At 34.4% G+C, this 19,938-nt stretch overlaps 3 protein-coding genes across 4 annotated transcripts; 2 read left to right on the top strand and 1 right to left on the bottom strand.

Annotated features, from left to right (window-relative positions):
- Positions 1-289: 289 nt before the first annotated feature.
- LOC113771421 lies at positions 290-1,396 on the bottom strand. Its single transcript, XM_027316000.1, has one exon. The coding sequence runs from the start codon at positions 1,394-1,396 to the stop codon at positions 290-292; it is 1,107 nt and encodes a 368-aa protein (XP_027171801.1).
- Positions 1,397-7,566: 6,170 nt separating this feature from the next.
- On the top strand, positions 7,567-11,344 carry LOC113772502 (putative Peroxidase 48). 2 transcript variants are annotated; one of them, XM_027317114.1, is made up of 5 exons: positions 7,567-7,791; positions 9,280-9,471; positions 10,187-10,352; positions 10,460-10,626; positions 10,732-11,344. In XM_027317114.1, exons 1-5 carry the CDS (start codon positions 7,570-7,572, stop codon positions 10,945-10,947), a joined length of 963 nt encoding a protein of 320 aa, XP_027172915.1. In that variant the 5' UTR covers positions 7,567-7,569; the 3' UTR covers positions 10,948-11,344. The 2 variants fall into 2 exon arrangements, with proteins under 2 accessions (XP_027172915.1, XP_027172913.1); XM_027317112.1 differs by having other exon boundaries at positions 10,460-11,344.
- A 5,191-nt stretch (positions 11,345-16,535) lies between these two features.
- LOC113771420 lies at positions 16,536-17,135 on the top strand. The gene has a single exon (XM_027315999.1). It carries the CDS (start codon positions 16,536-16,538, stop codon positions 17,133-17,135), a length of 600 nt encoding a protein of 199 aa, XP_027171800.1.
- Positions 17,136-19,938: the final 2,803 nt, after the last annotated feature.

The following is a 19,938-nucleotide window of genomic DNA, read 5'->3' as shown; positions in this document are numbered from 1 at the left end:
TGAGAAGATACTCTCCAATATGTCACCTATGCAATAAATATATATATAACCATGTAATATAAATATAACTATTTTCAATTGAAAAGATAAAAGTTATGTCAACATACTTTGAAATTTCAACATCTTTTCTTAGAAGTAAATTGAGCTCTACACTCTTTCATAGAACTAAATTCATTTATGATTGAATCACTACTCAATTTTTTAGCAACTTTCTTTTCTATATACACAGTTAGACAATCATTCAAGAAATTATCTTCTATCTTGTTTTGAAGCTTTGTCTTGATTATTTTCATAATTGAAAATGCCGCTCTGTAGTTGCAATTGATACATGAAGAGTAAGAACAAGTGTAATCAATCTATTAATAAGAGGATATATCACTGATTTTCTTGTCTTCACCAAGCCTTGACATAACTTATGAATACCAGATAATTCTTGCAATTCATGATGATTTGGAATGTCGAGCTCAAAATGTTGAAGTTCTATGCTGAGACGTACTAGTTCTTGCTCCATAAAATCATTCGGATAGAACTTCTCTGCAAGTTTACAAATATCATCAATCTTGAACAGCATAACTCCATTTCTAAGATCTAAAGCAGTGCTCAAAGCAAGTAATTCCACGATATGATCATTAAACCTGCTATGTAATTCTTGCAATTGATAATCAATTGTTGCAAGAAATATATCTACTCGATAATAATGCTCCATACTAATCTCATCATGATGACTTTGAGATCTACCACGTCTTGCAATATATTGAGCATTCATACATGGGATATCAATTTGATGTTGCTCACAAAATAATTTAACTTTCACCAAGAAATTATCACATCCCGAATCTCGAAAATTCTCCAGTAGCTTTGTTGTGCTTGAGACAAGATGCATTGCAATCAAAATATCTTGAGATTTACATTGCAATGCTATACAAAGAAGATGAGTAATTTCCATAATGTCTTTCATAAGATGCAAAGTGAAAACAAACTTAAAGGATAACAACTGATTCAAAGCAAAATTTGCATCTCCATGTTGAGAGTATGAACCTCCATCTACTGTAATGTTACTTAAAGCCACACAAGGAGCATTGAACATTTTCAGTAAACTAGAAATAGAATCCAAGTGAGAACCCCAACAAATATCTACAGCTCGTTTTAAAGTGCCAATTTGATTAAGCCCCCTTCCAGTTTCAAGTTCACTATTAGCAATCTTAGTAGCAACTCCAATTGCTTGAGCCTCCTTTAATTCATCATTACATTTGCTAGATGCAGTAACAATGTTGATAATGAAAACTAAATTGGAGAAGAATTGGTGAACAGTAGCTACTTCTCCAGAAGCTGCAAGTAAAGCAAGTTGAAGTCTATGAGCCAAAACAATGAATGTAATAGGCATATGGACATTCATGGCAAATTAAAACTTGCAAGCCATTCCATTCAAAGATGACTAATTTATATTTATATATATATATATATATATATATATATCAACTCTCATAATATAAACTAAAATTGTAAAAATTTAGGGGGGGCAATTTTATTTTACACATATATTTACATATTATGAATTAAAATTCTCAAAACTTAAGGGGCCATGACCCCCTCTGCCCCCCTTGGCTCCATCATTGACTGCAAGGAGCAAGTCGGAAAAACTATCATGACTTAAAGTCCAAGGCTTACGCTACAAGCAAGATTCATAATCAGCAAGTAATGGAAATCAATCAATTATTTCCCAATAGTATATTCTCGACTTATACACTTGCATAACTATCCTAAGATACTAACAGAATCTTTCCTTTTTTTATTTTTTTCCCTTTCTGAGGGAATAAAAATTCAGGAAACTTGACAGTAAATTCATTTACTTGCATAGAGAAGTCTTCATCATCTCTAATAACCCTCTTAATTTGTTATTCTGCTCTTATTGTTGGAAGAAGAAAATGGCGACAACCCGAAGTCAAGGATGGACCGTGAATGTAGATAATAGTCCCAGGGCTCCCTTGATTGCTGCTGGAGTTACAGCAGCAGAAGTATGGCTGTTGATCAAGATTGGGACTCGCGATTCTTATAGAAGAACAAGTACTTGCGTTTTAGCCGCTGTTCTTGGCATGATCGCCCTAATCTTTATTGGAATCTCACTGAAGATTTTTGCTCAGATAATGTCCAAGGACCACAGTGCCCGTGCCGGCCATGAGGAAGCTTGAACGATGATTACGATTTATCATAGAATCATAGGTTGGCTAATTAATTTTACAGCACTTGTCGAGGTTTTGCGAGTAATATACTTATCTTTTTTTTTTCCTTTCTTTTTTAAGTTAGAATGTCGGCATTGGCATATTACCAAGATGATTATTTATACTATCATTACCACTTATTGGATAGTTATGGATTCTATAGTCTATCAATGATGAATTATGGTGTTAGCACATAACCAAGATGAATTGTTATGCTATTATTACCACTTATTAGAAAGTTAACTTCTGGATTCAATAGCGACATAATCTTTTTAAAATAACTCTGCAAATTGGAAGATTGTGGATTGAGGCAATTTAGTTGAGTATTTTGATCAATTCAAGATCATTTGCAGGCTTTTTTTGAGTTGTGCAGAATGTCTATGTCTATATTAATTGTAGGGTTAGGAGGACAGCTGACAGTATTGTTTGGGTTTTGACTTGTCCAAACAAGAGAGAAAATTGTGCGCTTTTAAAATTTCCAAGTATATTACATACTTGGGGCTGTTCTTTTTCTTCTTTTCTTTTCTTTTTTTCAAGATTTTCATTTCATCCTTCTTTATAGGGTAAATTTCCTTGTTAGTTCTGGAGAAAAAACCATTTTTTTGCCTTAAGAGTAAATTGATTTGGCAAGATCTCATAATTTTGGTGGTGACTGTCAGCATAAAAAGTTTAGTGACTCAAGAATTTAGTGTGAACTTGACAAATCTTATTTGTTACTTGCTAAAATCTACTACATTGCACTACAATTTGCTTTATTTTTTCCTTGAAAAAGAAAAATTAAAGTTGGTTTATTTGTTATAATATTGATGACATATTTTCTTTAAGTTATATGTTGTATTTCCTTTCCAAGTAACATATTAAACTTACAATCAGTCCCACGAGAATTCTTAGACTAAAATCATATCTCGTCTAATCTAAACTTTTATATTTTCATATTTATCAATAAACAAATCATTGTGGAAGATCAATAATTTTACTAAAATAAAGGTGGAGAATAAAAAGCTTCTTGCCCTATTTTTTGTAATTTAAAATTTAGGACCAAACTAAATCTTTAAAATCTAGGGAATATTTCTAAAATGGAACAAAATTTTAGAAGTAATTGTACGTTTAGGCAATTTCATATCATATTCATGAGTGGTTGCTTTTATTCAAAATAACACAGTTTGATAGAAAGTGACATCATCTTGAACTTTCAGTTTTTCATTCCAAATAACCTTTTTGACAAAAATAATTTATTTTGATTTGAAGTGTTAAGCTGCGCATTGCACGATTCAGAATTCTAATATGTGTGGGCATGTATGATGATACACATACGAAATACGGTTTTTTATTACCTTTTTCAACTTTTACCACTTTCTATTACTGCTGTATAAACATTAATTGCATTAATATTAGGCAAATTTACTGACAAAATTTTCTTTAATTTCATAAGATGCTACTAAATTCTATCACTACTAATTATTAAATATTCCTGTGGTGTTAAGGCAAGTGCGGTTATGCTTTGATCAATTACCATTACTAGAATTTGATGTACAATTACCTTGTTCTGCATTTTGTTCACCTTGGTAATTGTAAAAAAAAAAATTATCTTGGTGCTTTCTGCATCCTTAAGTCATCCATTATCTAACAAATCTTTGTATTTTTAAGACATGAATTACATACCTATTATTATCAGCCAATACTATTACCAAACTAATTCATTATTACCTCCTTATTCGTTAAGTACTTGGGACAAAAAATAAGTACTTTAGTATATGGACAAATCCATCTACCTATTTTTTTCTTTGGACGACAATGAGTACTTGGGAGTTCTAGAAATATTAAATAATATGCTAAACCGGGTTATTCTCCCTCTAGAAAAAAAAAAAAAAGCAAATTAATCAGTACATTAATTTATTTTTAGTCCATATGAATTGTTGATTTTTGTTGGGATATTTTGGTCACTCTACAAAAGCATAAGAGCTGCAGCTGACCAAATAAGCGACGAAATTAACCTTTAGGGAGCAATAATTAAAACACATCTTTTATCAGCTTTGCCCCCTGAAGGTTTAATTGCACAAGTCCGTCTCATATACCATTACACGTTCCTAATTAGGTATAATTAATCAGATTGATCCGGGTTGGATCTCTTGTTCATGTGATTGCTGAAATGGATCCGACCGTCGATCCGGTTCGGTGTTAAAAGTGGATCATAGAGCAGATCTTTACTAGTACAGTCAAAATACTTTTTGTGCCTTTTCAACTTCAAATGATGATTATTTTGGTATCAATTTATGTGTTTTCATACTAGTGAACTGAGGTAGCCAAGGCCCCAAAAAATTTAGTTGAATACATAGTAACAAATCTTTTTAGTACATAATGAACAGAATTATATATAGGAAAAAATTGATTATCAAAACAATTAAAATTTTCTAGGAAGAGAAATTCAATCTATGAAGTTAGTCCCCTATTTATTATGATTTGGACAAAGATCTTTTAACCAAAATTATGTGTACATAATGATAACAAAAAGGAAGAGAAAGCAAATCCATTATGAGTGCATTGTCGGCTTAATAACATTATATAGTTTTAGTTGTAATTAGACAAAAAGCAGTCATAATGTTTCTAGGGCTTTAATAATTAGGAAAAGTTTATAAGGCCACCAAGACCTATCACAGCATTTAACATCAATAAAAACATAAACGTGCACATTTTTCTTTCTTTTTGAGAGTAAAACGAGTTAATCCATTCTTATAAATCCTATCTAATAGCATTACAAATAGGTAAGAACATTGTCTCACCAAACAGCACTAGAATGCAAATAGTAATTTTAGATAAAAATATGAACTGCAATCTTTCCAAATCTACATATACAAATTCAAAACTAACAATTTATTTGATTGCAAAAATATCTTCTTAATTAAAATTGAATTTTCTAATAATATTTTGTCAAGTGGCAGTCTAGGCTGAAAGTTTCGATGCTAACTTCCACCACCAACTACAATCCTTTGACAACCGCAATCATTTCAGCTAGTTAAATTGACAAGATATTACCAACTTTTTCAGTCAAATAATAATGATATGTCCAGTCCACACTTGGTAATCATCTCAAACTCTTATTACATTATCTATCATTAGAAACCACAAAAAAGAATAAGAGTATAAAATCATATAGAACCAATATAAACAAAAGATTTTGAAATTTAAGTTTACACTTCTTTTATTCTTGGGCCATTATTTGCTAAAATTAAAAACTATGAAAATAAACTACCTATCATGGATACAGGCTAGTAATTGAACATGAAGAGATACGAATATTTTTGTCACATCCTAAATTGCTAGGCCCAATAATTATTCTACACATCATCCACCTTATCTAGTAAATAAGTACTTTGCACTATAAAAAAACTTTATATAAATTAAAATGTCAAAATATTATTATCTATCCACAAATTAAGAGATTTTGATTAATTTTTAATTCGATTGGCCTCACCATTTCCTTTTTAATCATCGTTTACCTTGAACCTTCACTTGTCAGATTCTTCCTCCTCCACTCTAATACTATCACCCTCTTATCAAATAAAAATTTTATAAAAAATTAACATTGAAACAAATATGTATAATGGCATTTATTATTTTATGGGGGGAAAGGTAGTTACAATTTTTTCTTTATTAGCTTGAAAATTCTTCATGTAATCACCACCCATCCTTTTATTCGCTTTAGGGAATTTTTTTTTTCAAAAAATAAAAAGGCCAAAAAGTAATTTCAGAATAAATAAATTTTTAAAAACTAAAAAAACATGTTTCGTTAGACTAAGGGGGGAAATTATTCATAGCATCACATACAAACTTCAACTTGCCTCCTTTAGGGGGGAAAAAGTTAGTTGAAAGAGGAAGCGGCGAGAAAAAGAATAAGCAAAGGTTTATGATCAAGAGGCAAAAAATGACAAAAAAAAATTAAATAGCACATACCAGAGAAAAACACTAAGAGCAGAAGTTATTGATCATAATTATTGGACTATGCAAGAAAGGAAATATCAAACTCATCCTTTATCTCCTACAATGAAATCATTCATTTAGTTAATTATGGACAAAATTGAAAGAATATTCATCAACTAATCCAAATAGAGAAAAAGAGTGGAGTAAAAGATTAGGATGAAGAAAAAAAGAAAAGAGTAGATGAGGGTTTGTTTAGTTGTCTTTAACCAGGAAGGAAAAAGGAAATAAGATGACCAAAGAAAAAAAAGAAAGAGAAAGAAAAGAAAAAATGAAGATAATTTCCTCAAAAAACGAAGGTGCCACGTGTCGAGATTAAACCACTTGACAATCATGGAAGTTGCGTCACTAACTCTACTTTCTCTTATATAATATAGATAGATAGATACATGAGACAAATGTGGGAACTTATATTTTTAAAAATTGACAAAGTATCTCAACATATTAACTAACTTTTTCTAAATTTAATTGTTTTTATTTTGCCATCAAATTTTATCTCAATCACAGAGGTAATTTGTAAGCTAGCCATTTTGATATAATGGGGACAAATGATTGTGTTATTGTCCCTCAAAGGTAATTTGTAAGCAAGCCATTTTGATATAATGGGGACAAATGATTGTGTTATTGTCCCTCAAGATCGTAGCCAACCCCTGTCTAATTGTCTTTAATTAGTGTTTCACCTTCTTTTTTTGATCGCGTTAAATTAGTATTTCAACTTTCTTATAATTTTAACACATACAACGATCTTACTCGAGGTTACACCAAATTAAATCTCAATCACAACTACGGACGTTCAATGGGACATAATTAGGAGCTAAACGTGTCTCAACAAGTCAAATATTTTAGTATTTAAGTTTGTTTGATTATTTTGACGAATTTAAAATTTTATTTAAATTTGACTTATTTACTGCTTAAATTTATTGAACCAAATTCAAGTTGATTTCGAGTAGTTTGAATCTTTTACATGTAAATTTCACTTGAATGCTAATGAAACAGGGCTCAAGTTGGGTTTAAAAGTTTATCAAATGCAAATTACTATTCAAATCTGATTTGATTAATTGACAAACTAAATTCAAACCCAATTCCAACCAAATTGGGTTATAGATTCGAGAGTAGCTAGGTAATTTGATTCCTCTAGATATAATCCCATAGAAAAAGGGGAAAAAATTGTAAAGTAAATCACTCGAGATGATGCACAAAGTACACCAACCATTACTATAACGAACTTCTTTTCCCGCCTCTTCTCACTCTCTCTCTCTCTCTCACACACACACACAACTCCAACTCTGCATTCCACATCTCCAAAAGAGGGATAAAACCAATACTTATTCTGCCCCTAAATCCCCCAGCAATCAGCAATCAAGAACTGGGTTTCATGAAAATCATGAAGATCTTGTTGGTTTTGCTGTCACTCGCAGCTGGGATCACTACTCTTCTTGCGGAAGCTGACGGCCTGCGCCTTGATTTCTACGAACAGAGTTGTCCAAATGCAGAAAAAATCGTCATGTCCCAAGTCCAGAATATCCTCGCTCAGCCTCAGTTCCAGAACGCCCCAGCCCAGCTTCTTCGCCTGCTTTTCCACGATTGTTTCATTGAGGTTGTTCATCTAATTCAGATGTTGAAATGAGTGTTTTTCTTTTTGTGTTGTTTTTTCGTGTTCTTGATGTGGTTTTGTCATGGTTTATGACTATATGAAGTTCTTGATTTTCAGTTAGAGTGTTCTCTGTTGGTTAAGGAAGATTTTATGGGTTTAGATTTCTGTTGATTTTTCTGCAATTTTATGAAATCAGAACTTGGTTTTCGGCTGATTAAGTATGTAATAACTTCGGTTTTCAGCATTAACGGCATTGGAAATTTTATCTTTCTCTTTTATTTTACTTGGTGATTTTGCATCGTGGGCATACATCAGATTGGGGTTTTGGTGCCTCACAATTTCGTGTGATGATTCTTGGGAGTTAGGACTGCCAGAAAGAGAGAAAATTTTGTAAAATGATAGTACTAAATGGAATTTCTTTTATCAAGAACCTAATTGTATTTTTTTAATTGTAGTTACTTTGTCGTGAAAGACCTTTTTTTGGGTAGGACAAACAAGATATGAATAGTTTGATTTCTCTTACAGTAGTTAGTATATGGGACAGAGTGAATAATCCATGCTTCAAATTTGGTGTTATAGAAGATCTTATCATAGAGTCAGATAGGAGTCTGCTTCTAATTAATGCCAAAGCTGAGCAATTTCATGAATAGCACGATGAGCCTGTTCAATGACTTAAAATTGTTAGTGATGCAAAATTGCAGGAGTATGGACGTGATCGTGTTTTTTTACGACATTTGTTCCCACGACCTTGCCAATATTAGCATCATCATGTATTCAAGCATATGCATTTGTTGTGCAATCTTACTATTTTTTGTCTAACATCCCAAAAAAAAAGAGAGCAAATATTAAGGACAGTAAAAAGCATATGCATTTGTTGTGCAATCTTCCTATTTTTTGTCTAACATCCCAAAAAAAAAAAAAAAAAGAGCAAATATTAAGGACAGTAAAAAGCAAGTAAATGAGTGGGGGAGCCAAAGTTGCAGAGTAACTCATTCAACTAATGCTTTTGGTTTAACTTTCAGATAAGAATTTCAATATTTATTTACATTGGAAAACTTAGTTCTGCATCATGCTACCGAGAAAAATCATTCCCCAATGTGGTCAAGTAGTCTAATCGGGGCTTAGCTTTTATTATCTGTATGATTCAGACCTCGCTTTGACGTTCTGTTAGTCTTTCTTGTGCATCAACTTCTTGTTGTTTTCATTCTTTTAGAGAATTGAGGTGTTGGTGTGAATGCCTTTCGGTGGTGGAGGTGGAAACATTGGAATCAGTGAACACTTAATTATCCTGATACTCTAGGGAAAGAATTTTGGCTTGATATCTTTGTTGAATTCTGATTCTGATGTTCAGCACTCTCTGTATTGTGGAGAAATTGTTTTATCCACTAAGACCACATATTACTGATTATGTTTTTTGTCCTTAAGTCATTTGTGATTGCTTGTTCATTGCAAATCAGTAATGTTCATTTTCTGTTGTTTCCATATTTTCAGGGATGTGATGCATCTGTCCTGTTAACAGACACCAATGGAACTTCAGTCGTTGAAAGACAAGCAATACCAAACCGGACATTGAAAGGCTTTGAGTTCATTGATATGATAAAGGAGGAGCTGGAGAAGGAATGTCCTGGGGTGGTATCATGTTCAGACATAATGGTCTTGGCAACTAGAAATTGTATTCTTTTGGTATAAGTTCTATTTTTGAACTCTGACTACTTTGTTGTGTTTCCTTTTTACTTAAAACACTTACTGGGGACCTCTAGTGATTATTTTTCTGATATCCCTCAAACTTAACAATAATGAATAGTTTAAACTATAGGAGTTTGTGGGAGATCTGTTTCCCTTTCTTGTAGCATGTTGATGATCTACCTCTCGGTAATTTATGTATTGTTTGAAGAAGTGTGACTATCTAAAGAACTGTTTAATTTTGGTTTCCTCTGAAAAAACATAAGCCTGATCTGGTTTAAAGAGAGGTATTAAAGAAGATCTTATGATGACCATATGTCATTCTGGTGACACTTAGTGCTGTTCTTGATACATTGAACGTTCTCCACCCCTTGAACCACTTCAAACAGGGAAAAGTCTGTTAAACATTGCAAAACCAAACTCTTCTAAACGTTTCATAGATCCATTGTTCTTGCCATAGATTCATTGTTGGTCCATCTAAAGACCTACAGCTGCCCTAATCCATATATAAGCCTGTTTTCTGTCATAAATTTAAGCCTATCCATGATTTCAAATATCAGTTTGGAGTCTGATTTATTTTGCTTTCTGTAAGCTAGAAGGTTCTTGATGTGCTTCATCTACTGTGGTCAATTTATTGGCACACTCACTCTGCACTTCTTTTCAGTTTTCTCCTTAATGTTTTTTGGGTTTCTGAAGTCCATTTTCTTTTTCGTAGTCTGGTGGGCCATATTATCCAGTATACACTGGCAGAAGAGACAATAATCAGTCCTTCTTCAGTGAAGCCTTATCTGACATCCCAAGACCGAACGGAAAAATCTTTGAAGCACTCCACTTGTTCTCCCTCAGAGGCTTCAACACAAGGGAAACTGTTGCGCTACTTGGTATCCACTAATTTGTTCTGTTTTTACTCTTCTAAGATTTCTTTTTATTATAAGAATAGAGTCGTGTTAATTGACAAATGTTTGTTTTTGATCTTTTGCACATGCAGGGGCGCATAATATTGGTAGAATCAGTTGTCAATTCATTCTACCAAGGCTTGGCACCAACTTCTTGGATGAAGGGTCAGCTGATTCAACTCTTCGTGATGGCTTCATCAAGGAAATAAAACTGAAGTGCCAAAAGAGTAATAGCAGTTTCAGCAATACTGAATCTTTGGTGAGTTCACTGGGTGTGACTGAGGCTAACTGGTCAATGTCTTACTTTGAAGAAGAATTCTCATCTTCATCATCTCAATCTGCCTTTGGCACTCATTACTATCAGAAATTGATGATAGGAAGAGGTCTTCTCTTTGCTGATCAGCAGTTGATGGCCAATGAGGAGACAGCACGAATAGTAGAGGAATATACTTTAGATGATGGAACAGTATTTCGAAGAGATTTTGCTCGTGCCATGGTCAAAATGTCCAACCTTGTCTCACTAACTGGTTCACAGGGACAGGTTCGGCTCAATTGCTCCGTTGCACTAAAGTCATCTTGATTCAACCTCTCAGAATAATCCCTCTCACTCCAACAGTTTGGACAAACTGTACATCCTTTTATCTTTTACAGCACATGTTTCCAATCTGAAGCTTCAGCTTCATGACGACTGAGGAGTGCACTTGTACCTTTTGTTTTACGTAAAAAAGAAGTCTGCTGTTGCATGAGGCATCTTGATACTTCATTTTTAGAGGCACATTTACACAATTAAAGAAAGTGCTGATGAAGATATTCAACTTTTGGCTTTTGTTCTTGAAACATTTGCTTTAAGATCTCTGGCCATAACCATGTAGGCTATGATCTTCCTGATTTGCCGTACATTCTTTGATGCAGTTCTATGTAGAAGTACAGTGTGCACTGTATGATCTCTCAGGATTCTGGTCTTATACGTGTACACAATGCTTGCTCATACCTGCTATCGAGGCACAGAAATGGTTTAATAGCGTACATGGTTTTATTGTACACATGCTTAATGCAAACAGAGATATCTAACACACTTTCTCCATCTCTTTAATCTCCTTTCTGGGATGATGCGTCCAGAGAGATGGATTAAACATGGCGGTATATAGATTAAGAAAATCATTGGTGTGAAACTTGTATGGATCTTTGTGAGGAAGAAGTTTGGTTAAATAGATTTTGAGTAGCTATGAAAGATAACTCAGTGTTACCTGTAATCTTCGTCTTCTTGTGTGAGGACCCGAATTTTACTTACTTTTATTTTATTTTATTTTATTGGCTTATTTAATTATTTAATTATTCATTTTCTCCAATTAATTTATTTCATCCATTTTAATTTCATTTGCATGGAACAATGTCTCATTTTATATTTTAAAATGTTTTGCTAGTAAATTTAATTTTTCTGCAGCTCGTTTAGTAAGGAATAATGAATACACGTTTTTTGAGATAAAATTCGATCCGAGAATGCAATGATCTTGGAGAATTAAGGATGATCAATAGTAGATTAAGAAAAGTTAATTGAGGAATTAGAGGTGAGTGAGTTAAATTAAGCTCAATTAGGAGCACTAATGGTCTCCTATTCATATGTTGATTTTTTGTACCAAAAGCACCTTTATGTCATATCTTTCTTTTACTTCATCACTTCACCAACTACCACACAAAACCTCTCTTTCTCTTCTCTTCTTGGCCGGCTCTTCCTCCACTTTTCTCAACCAAAATTTCAGCTAGCTTTCTTCTACTTTTGCTCCGAGAACACACTCCAAACTTGCTCCTTTTCTTGGTTCATTACACAAGTTTGAAGGATGACTTGAAGGAGGAAAGAACTTTGGTGGTTTAGAGCTTATACACTAGTGGTTGGATTTCATTTTTTGGAAGCAAGGTAATACTCCAAAGCTCATCTTTTCCTCTCAACTTATAGTAATTAGTTAGTTCTAACTAGTTAGACATTGGGTTGTTGATGGGTCCAATGGACCTTGACTCTAGGTAGAGGACTTGAGGTGGCTTTTAGGTGGAGGTCTTGAGATTATTGTATGTTTACTTGGTTGTTTGGTGCTTGTTTTGATGAGTTATGGCTTAGTTGTGAGTGGGAAGTTGAAAAGAAAACTTGATGAAAGAAGGAGGCTTGCTGGCCAAAAATTTACTGGTTGATTCCCTCATGTTAAATTCAAATTTTATTGTTAACTTGGTTCTATAATGCTTGTTATATATTGATGTTTATGTGTGTTAAATATCTCCTTAAAAGCATTTCAATTGGTTGAGTGAAAATTGGGTTAAAGTGAGGAAGAAATCTGGAAAATTTTCTGATCAGAAGACCAAACCAGTGCATACATTTCAGCCCATAACTTTTTGTCCAAGAGTCAAAATCACATGCCGTTTGTGGCATATGAAACTAGACTCCGAGGGCTTTCCAACGGTATAAAATCAACCACTAATTCGTTTTCTATGAGCCGTAGTGATCCGGCAAAAATGACTGATTTTCCTCACTGTTTTCATCCGAGAAACAAGCATAGCTGCAGTTTGTAGCTCATTTTTACTATCTTGAAAAATGAATTTTAAGACAGTTCCTTCTAATGAATTTTATCATTTTGAATCTAGTTTTCAATTCCACAAACCACACTAAATTTTGAGCTGTGTAGCTCAAGATATGACCAGATTTTGAAACTGTGTTAAGTGCTTCAAAACTGGAAATTTCGTGAAACAGATTCCAAAAATCAGCTTTCTTTAAACTATTGTATCGTGGAATAGAAAGGTCCAAATTGAGTTCCGTTTGTTACATTTTAAACTAGATTTGGAGTTCTATTAGTGGTATAAATTTCAAGGGCTGATTCTATTTCTATGAATTTTGCCGAATTTTCAAAGTTTACTGAAATTGCAAGCCTGTTTTGCTCTGTTCTGTCTGGAACAGTGATTTTGAACTACGATCTAAATGATTTTGGATTGGAGTCTGGGAAAAGTGTCTTCTAGAGAGTTTCAGTGCATTGGGTCTAGTTTCCAACAGTATAAAGTTTCCAAATTTTGGACTCACGGAACTCGAAATATGATTTTTCCAAGTGGTGTCGCACCAAGCTTAAATTTTCTGGTTTCAAACAAAGTACTCTTTTAAGAACTTTCAATCTTCCTTTGAGATTGTTAGGCCGTTTTAAGTTTGATTTCATGGTTTGATACAAGGTCTCTTTGAACATTAGGCCTTCATTTTGAATCTTGGTTTCCAAAGGATTAAACTTTCCTTAATGTGTTTTCTTGGTTGCTTAACTTTCTTGGATGATTGCACCTCACCTTATACTTGAAAAATGGATTTCAAACCCTAATCTTATGCCCTTGATTTTCATGAGATTGAACTCCAAAAATGGAGCGTTTTAACTAGAGTAATTCTTGGAGAATTTCACTAGTTTTAAACTCAAAACTTGGAATCGTTAGCTTTAACATTTACTATGAAAATGAGTGGAGTTTTGATGAATTCTAACTCCATTAGTTTAGAAAATGTGAACGTTCCTTATATTCTTAAGACTTGGACGTAAGACTAGAAGTTGTGAGAGATGAAAACCATTCTTACTTTTCTCGATTTTTGTGCCGAAAGTATATATGATATTTTCTTTTGAAATTGAGATTACTTGTCACGACTTGAATCGAAAACACCCTTTGAATTCTCTTTGAGCATTATTTCAATGATTTAGCGAGAAAAGCTCCTTTAACTTGACTTGACTTATGACCTTGAGAGTGGGTAGCAAAAAAATATTTTTCTTTATAACCTTAGTCGAGTACCTAGGTAATCGTGATTGTGTATATCTCAAGTGGTCACGAGGACGCCAAAGAGCTCATCTGACTTCTCGCTTTACTCTTGTTTTGCCTTGATTTTTGGTGAGTGTCAAGTGCATGTTCAATGTTAATGTGATTGAAATGATATTTGTACAAGTACTATATGATACGTGAACTTGCCGAGACGAGAGTGTACTTTACCGCCCTCGTCCTTTCTCTCTCTCTTGATTGAATGATACTTGTTAAATGAATGTATATCACGTGCACTTGTACTTGAACATGTTTTAATTCGTGAGCACTAAGCGGCAGCATGTACCATACCCTATTCGGGTGGGAGGTGCCTCTCATTCCGACTCAGTACTATGATCGATTCTCTGAGCGGTAGCATGCGCCACACCCTATTCGGGTGGGAGGTGCCTCTCATCCCGACTCAGAGCCATGAACAATTCTAAGTCAATTGGAGCGTTGTCTCATCGACCAATTATATTTGCGAGGACGTCCCAACCCATTGGCTAACCTTGTAACTCGAGCCGGCAAGGGCTTGGTCGAGAAGCTTGGTGAACCTTGGGAAATTTTATAGTTTGATCTTTTGAAATCTTGCTTGGCATACTCAATTAGTATTGCCACCTGATGTGTGTTCGGTTCCAAATCCAAGAGGGTGTTATGTTGGATGGAGGAAGTAAGTGAAGCACTATAGTCATGTTGTTACTTGAGTTGACGGAGAGTCAACCCCAGATGGCTTGAAACGGTCGAGACGTGAAAATAGCTCCTGAGAGCTCCTGTATCCTTCCTTGTGTGTTTATTTCCTACTTGTGCATTTAAATGAAAGTTCATGTTAAAGATGCTTTCAAACATGCTATTCGATTAATTGGTTCCACGTGCTTGCTTGTTTTCTTGGTCTCACTGAACGTTAGTTCATCCCTTTAAGTTTGTTCTTCCTTAACAGGCTTTGGAGGTGGAAATTGGAGATCTTAGACTAGTGACTTTTGGTTGAAACTAGTATACTTATGTATGTTATTGGAGACCATTAAAGTGTAAATTTTGTTATTTTGGTTGGCAGATTGTAATTATAATTGCTAGCCTAGAAGTTGTGGCTTGTATATTCGAAGTATTTCTTATTTAAGTCGATGGTTGATTTGTGACTCTATATTAAGCTTGAACGAATACATGAGTCCTAACGAAAGTTGGGCAAGCATCCCGCTGATACCCTAGGGTTCGCCCTAAGGAGAGGTAGGGGCGTCACATCTTGAGTCAGCAGCATGAAGCCTACACTTCTGTTTTCCAAGATCGAACTATTATTCTGACTGAGAGTGGTTAAGTCGAATAGAGAAATTAGGAATGGGCCAGGTGGATTAGTTGCAAAAGTAAATGGAAGTTCCTAGCATTGGTCAGATGCTTTATATGAACTTCCTCCATTTTGAATGTGTTTGCAAATACAACTTTGTCCAGACTTTGAAGTTTCTTCCTAAATCAAGGACCTAAAAGAATGAAGTACAAGAAGTACTCGATTCACTTTGTCTGATAAGAATCCAAGATCTTGAAGAAAATCCTCAAGCCTGCACATATATCACAGCTCTTGAATTTGAGAAAAAAAAAAAAGTCCAGGCACCTTCAAGTTTTAAAGCTTAAAATCACAGATTTAGTCTATACTCGGCAGGTATACTTTTTTCACAACCTCTAAGATCAGATCAGCAAAGTCGCTTCAACTGAGACGTGAACTTCAACACTTTCTCTGTTTATGTAAGCCAATTCCTGGCTCTTTCTTAAATTGATTCTATCGTCTTTGTTAAAGAATTGAGCTTTTCCTTGCTTTTATTCATCTTAGTTTGGATCTCGTCTTTGTACTTATGCATCGAGCTAGATTTTATTCTGTCATTACCCAAGTGTGTATGAATATAGAACATTAGACTATCTTATACATTTATGGCATATAAGAGCATATTATCTACTCATGCCTTAACATATCTTTAATAACACATGTAAACATTCTGCTAGTACATTCAGATGCTTCTTGCCAAAATGAACATATGTGTTGAATAGCATGATTTGTGGAACTGCTAACAGATTGTAGTAGTTAGTTATTCACTTTGCTAGATTTTAGGCAATAGATAAGTCAAAGTACTTGATATGATTCTGATTCTAGGATCTTATCTCTAGCAAATCTTTTTCCAGAGTTTTCTCTAATTCTATTTTCTTTATGCTATATAAAAGCATGGCTTATAAGTCAATAAAATGTGACTTCTACAATACAAAAGTTTTCACTCTTATTCTACTTTCTCTACTCTAATAAACCAACAAAGTGGTATCAGAGCTTTCATCTTGAGGGATCTGTGAGGATTGAGAGGGCTTAAACACCTTCTTTAAACACTTATTACAATGAATCCAGAAGTTTCCTCTATTCATCAACTTGGACCTCCCATATTTGATGGAACAAATTATCAAATGTGGGCTGTCAAAATGGAAGCCTATCTTGCTGGAAATGATTTGTGGGAGGCTATAGAAGATGATTATGAAGTACTTCCTCTTCCAAACAATCCAATAGTTGCTCAAATGAGACACCATAATGAGAGGAGACAAAGGAAATCGAAAGCCAGAACAAGTCTATATGCAGCTGTCACATCCACAATCTTTACCAGAATCATGACGTTGAAAATGGCGCATGAGATTTGGAATTTCTTGAAGAATGAATATGAAGGAGATGAAAAAATCAAAGGGATGCGAGTGTTGAACTTGTTTCGAGAATTTGAGATGCAGAAGATGAAAGAATCAGAAACTATCAAGGACTATTCTGACAGACTCCTTGATAAAGTCAATAAAGTAAGACTCCTTGGCACTGATTTTTCTGATTCAAGAATAGTTCAAAAAATTCTAGTTACATTCCTTGAAAAGTTTGAAGCTACAATCGCGGCCTTAGAAAACTCAAAAGATCTGCCAAGTATCACCTTGGCAGAATTGTTAAATGCACTGCAGGCATAAGAACAAAGACGACTGATGAGGCAAGAAGGATCAATGGAAGGTGCCATTCAAGCCATATCACAAAACAACAACAGAGGCAAGAACAAGAACAGCCAAAAGGTGCCTGGAAACAACAAATCTCAAGAATTTCCACTTTGCCTTTATTGCAAAAAAAAAAAACCAATCATCCACAGAAAAGGTGTTGGTAGAACCTAGATGTAAGATGTCACAAATGTGGTCAGGTAGCGCATGTGGAAAAGATATGCAAGTCTCAACAGCAACAAGGAGAAGCCAAAGCTACGGAGAATCAACCTCAGGAGGAGCAATTGTTTGCAGCTTCATGTTGCGCTACTAATAGCTCCATGGAAAGCTGGCTTATAGATAGTGGTTCTTCAAACCACATGACTTTTGATCGAGAGCTTTTCAAAAAGCTTGATAAAACTGCTATTACTAGAGTCCGGATTGGAAATGGAGCTTATCTTGCAGTAAAAGGCATAGGAACAATGGCAATTGAAGGGTACATAGGTTTGAAATTAATTTCTGATGTTTTATATGTTCCAGAAATTGATCAAAACCTTTTGAATATTCCTCAGTTATTGGAAAAAATTATAAGGTGCTATTTGAAGATAAAAGTTGCATTGTTAAAGATCCAGAAGGTAGAGAAATGTTCTGAATTCAAATGAAAGGCTAAAGTTTCGTTTTGGATCTTATGAAAGAGAAGCAAGCAGTTGTACACAAAGAAGTTAGCGATGTAGATGTAGTGCTTTGGCATAAGAGGTTGGGCCATTTTCATCATGCTGCTCTGCTGTTCATGAAGAAAAACAATTTAGTAGAAGGTATGCTTGAGTTAGATGAAGAGCTTCCTACATGTGCTGTTTGTCAATATGGGAAGCAATCAAGGGTTCCTTTTCCCTAAAATATAACTTGAAGAGCTACACATAAGCTGCAATTGATACATACAGATGTAGGAGGACCTCAAAAAATACCATCATTGAATGGTAGTAAGTTTTATATTCTCTTCATTGATGATTATACTAGAATGTATTCGATTTATTTCATGAAATTCAAATATGAGATTGCTGACATCTTTTGGAAGTTTAAAGCGTGGGTTGAAAATCAAAGCAGTTGCAGCATGCAGGTGATCAAGTCCGATAATGGAACTGAATATACCTTAGAAAAATTTAACAAATTTTGTGAAGATGCAGGCATAGAGCACCAACTGACAGCCCCTTACACTCCCCAGCAAAATGGAGTGGTGAAGCGTAAAAATAGGATGCTTATGAAGATGACAAGATGCTTGTTGCATGATAAAGGGCTGCCAAAGAAATTTTGGGTGGAGGCTATGAATACGGCAATTTTTTTACTAAATAGATTGCCAATGAAAGCTCTGTAGAAAAAGACGCCATTTGAAGCATGATATGGCTACAAGCCAAAATTGCTTTATCTAAAGACTTTTGGTTGTTTGTGTTTCTCTTATATTCCTCAGGTTAAAAGAGACAAGTTAGACAAGAAAGTAGAGTTGGGGATTTTTGTAGGCTATTGCTCATCTTCAAAGGCCTATAGAATCTACTCACCACTAAGTAACAAAATAATTGTGAGCAGGGATGTTAAATTCCTTAAGCCAGACAGTTGGAGTTGGGAAAATAAAGATAAATTTGAATTGCAGGTAGGGAATGATAATGTTGATGAAGAACCTGTTAAAGGAACCAGATTACTCTCTGACATTTATCAGAGATGTAATGTTGCTGTTATGGAGCCTGCAGGATATAAAGAAACAGCAACTGATCAGAAATGGATAGTTGTAATGAAGGAGGAGCTTAAAATGACAGACAAAAACCAAACTTGGGAGTTGGTGGATAGACCTACACACAAAAAGGTGATAGGTGTCAAGTGGGTTTGTAGAACCAAATTCAACTCCGATGGTTTTGTAAACAAGCACAAGGCAAGAATCATCGTTAAGGGACATGCTCAGATGTTTTGAGTAGATTTCTCTGAAACGTTTGCTCCGGCTGCCAGGTTGGATACCATACGAATGTTGTTGGCTCTTGCTGCATAAAAAAGCTAGCTTATACATTAATTAGATATTAAGGCTTTTCTAAATGGATACCTGGAGGAAGAAATATTTTGTGGAGCAACCTAAAGGATTTGCTATTCAAGGAAAAGAAAATAAGGTGTATCGCTTAAAAAAGGCACTGAATGGTTTAAAACAGGCACCGAAAGTCTTGGCACAACAGAATTGATGCACATTTGATGAACTTAGGCTTTGAAAAAAGTCTGAGTGAATTTACCTTATATATCAAAAAGGTTGATGGTGAAATACTTGTGATATCTTTATATGTTGATGACCTTCTTGTTATAGGAAGCAGCAAGGAGTTGATTGACAAGTTCAAAAAGGAGATGGAAGACGTCTTTGAAATGATTGATATTGGTATGATGTCATTCTTTCTTGGTATGAAGATACAATAGAAGCAAAATGAAGTGTTCATATGCCAGCAAAAGTATGCAAAGGAGGTCCTGAAAAAATTTAACATGGAAGGATGCAAATCAATTGCTACTCCAATGAATCAAACAGAGAAGTTTAGCAAAGAAGATGGAGCTGAAAAAGTTGATGAAGGGCTGTATAGAAACTTAATAGGCTATTTAATGTATTTGACTGCAACCAGCCCATATATCATGCAAGTAATGAGTCTGCTATCAAGATACATGCACTGTGCTTGTGAAATTCATTTTCAAGCAGCCAAAAAGATTTTGAGATACGTTAAAGGTACTGTTGATTATGGAATAAGGTTTAGTCAAGTTAGAAATTTCAATTTTCATGATTTTT

This window comes from Coffea eugenioides, chromosome 5 (assembly GCF_003713205.1).
Source record: "Coffea eugenioides isolate CCC68of chromosome 5, Ceug_1.0, whole genome shotgun sequence".
NCBI lineage: Eukaryota > Viridiplantae > Streptophyta > Magnoliopsida > Gentianales > Rubiaceae > Coffea > Coffea eugenioides.
Note: the sequence above shows the minus strand (reverse complement) of the source record. Positions and strands in the feature narration are given on the sequence as shown.

Excerpts from the sequence above, each read along its gene's own strand:
- LOC113771421 (XM_027316000.1), bottom strand. The coding sequence starts at position 1,396 with ATGAATGTCCATATGCCTATTACATTCATTGTTTTGGCTCATAGACTT.
- LOC113772502 (XM_027317112.1), top strand. The coding sequence starts at position 7,570 with ATGAAAATCATGAAGATCTTGTTGGTTTTGCTGTCACTCGCAGCTGGG. Across the intron at positions 7,792-9,279 it reads TCCACGATTGTTTCATTGAG|GGATGTGATGCATCTGTCCT; the intron begins GTTGTTCATCTA and ends CCATATTTTCAG. Across the intron at positions 10,353-10,459 it reads GGAAACTGTTGCGCTACTTG|GGGCGCATAATATTGGTAGA; the intron begins GTATCCACTAAT and ends TTGCACATGCAG.
- LOC113771420 (XM_027315999.1), top strand. The coding sequence starts at position 16,536 with ATGAATCCAGAAGTTTCCTCTATTCATCAACTTGGACCTCCCATATTT.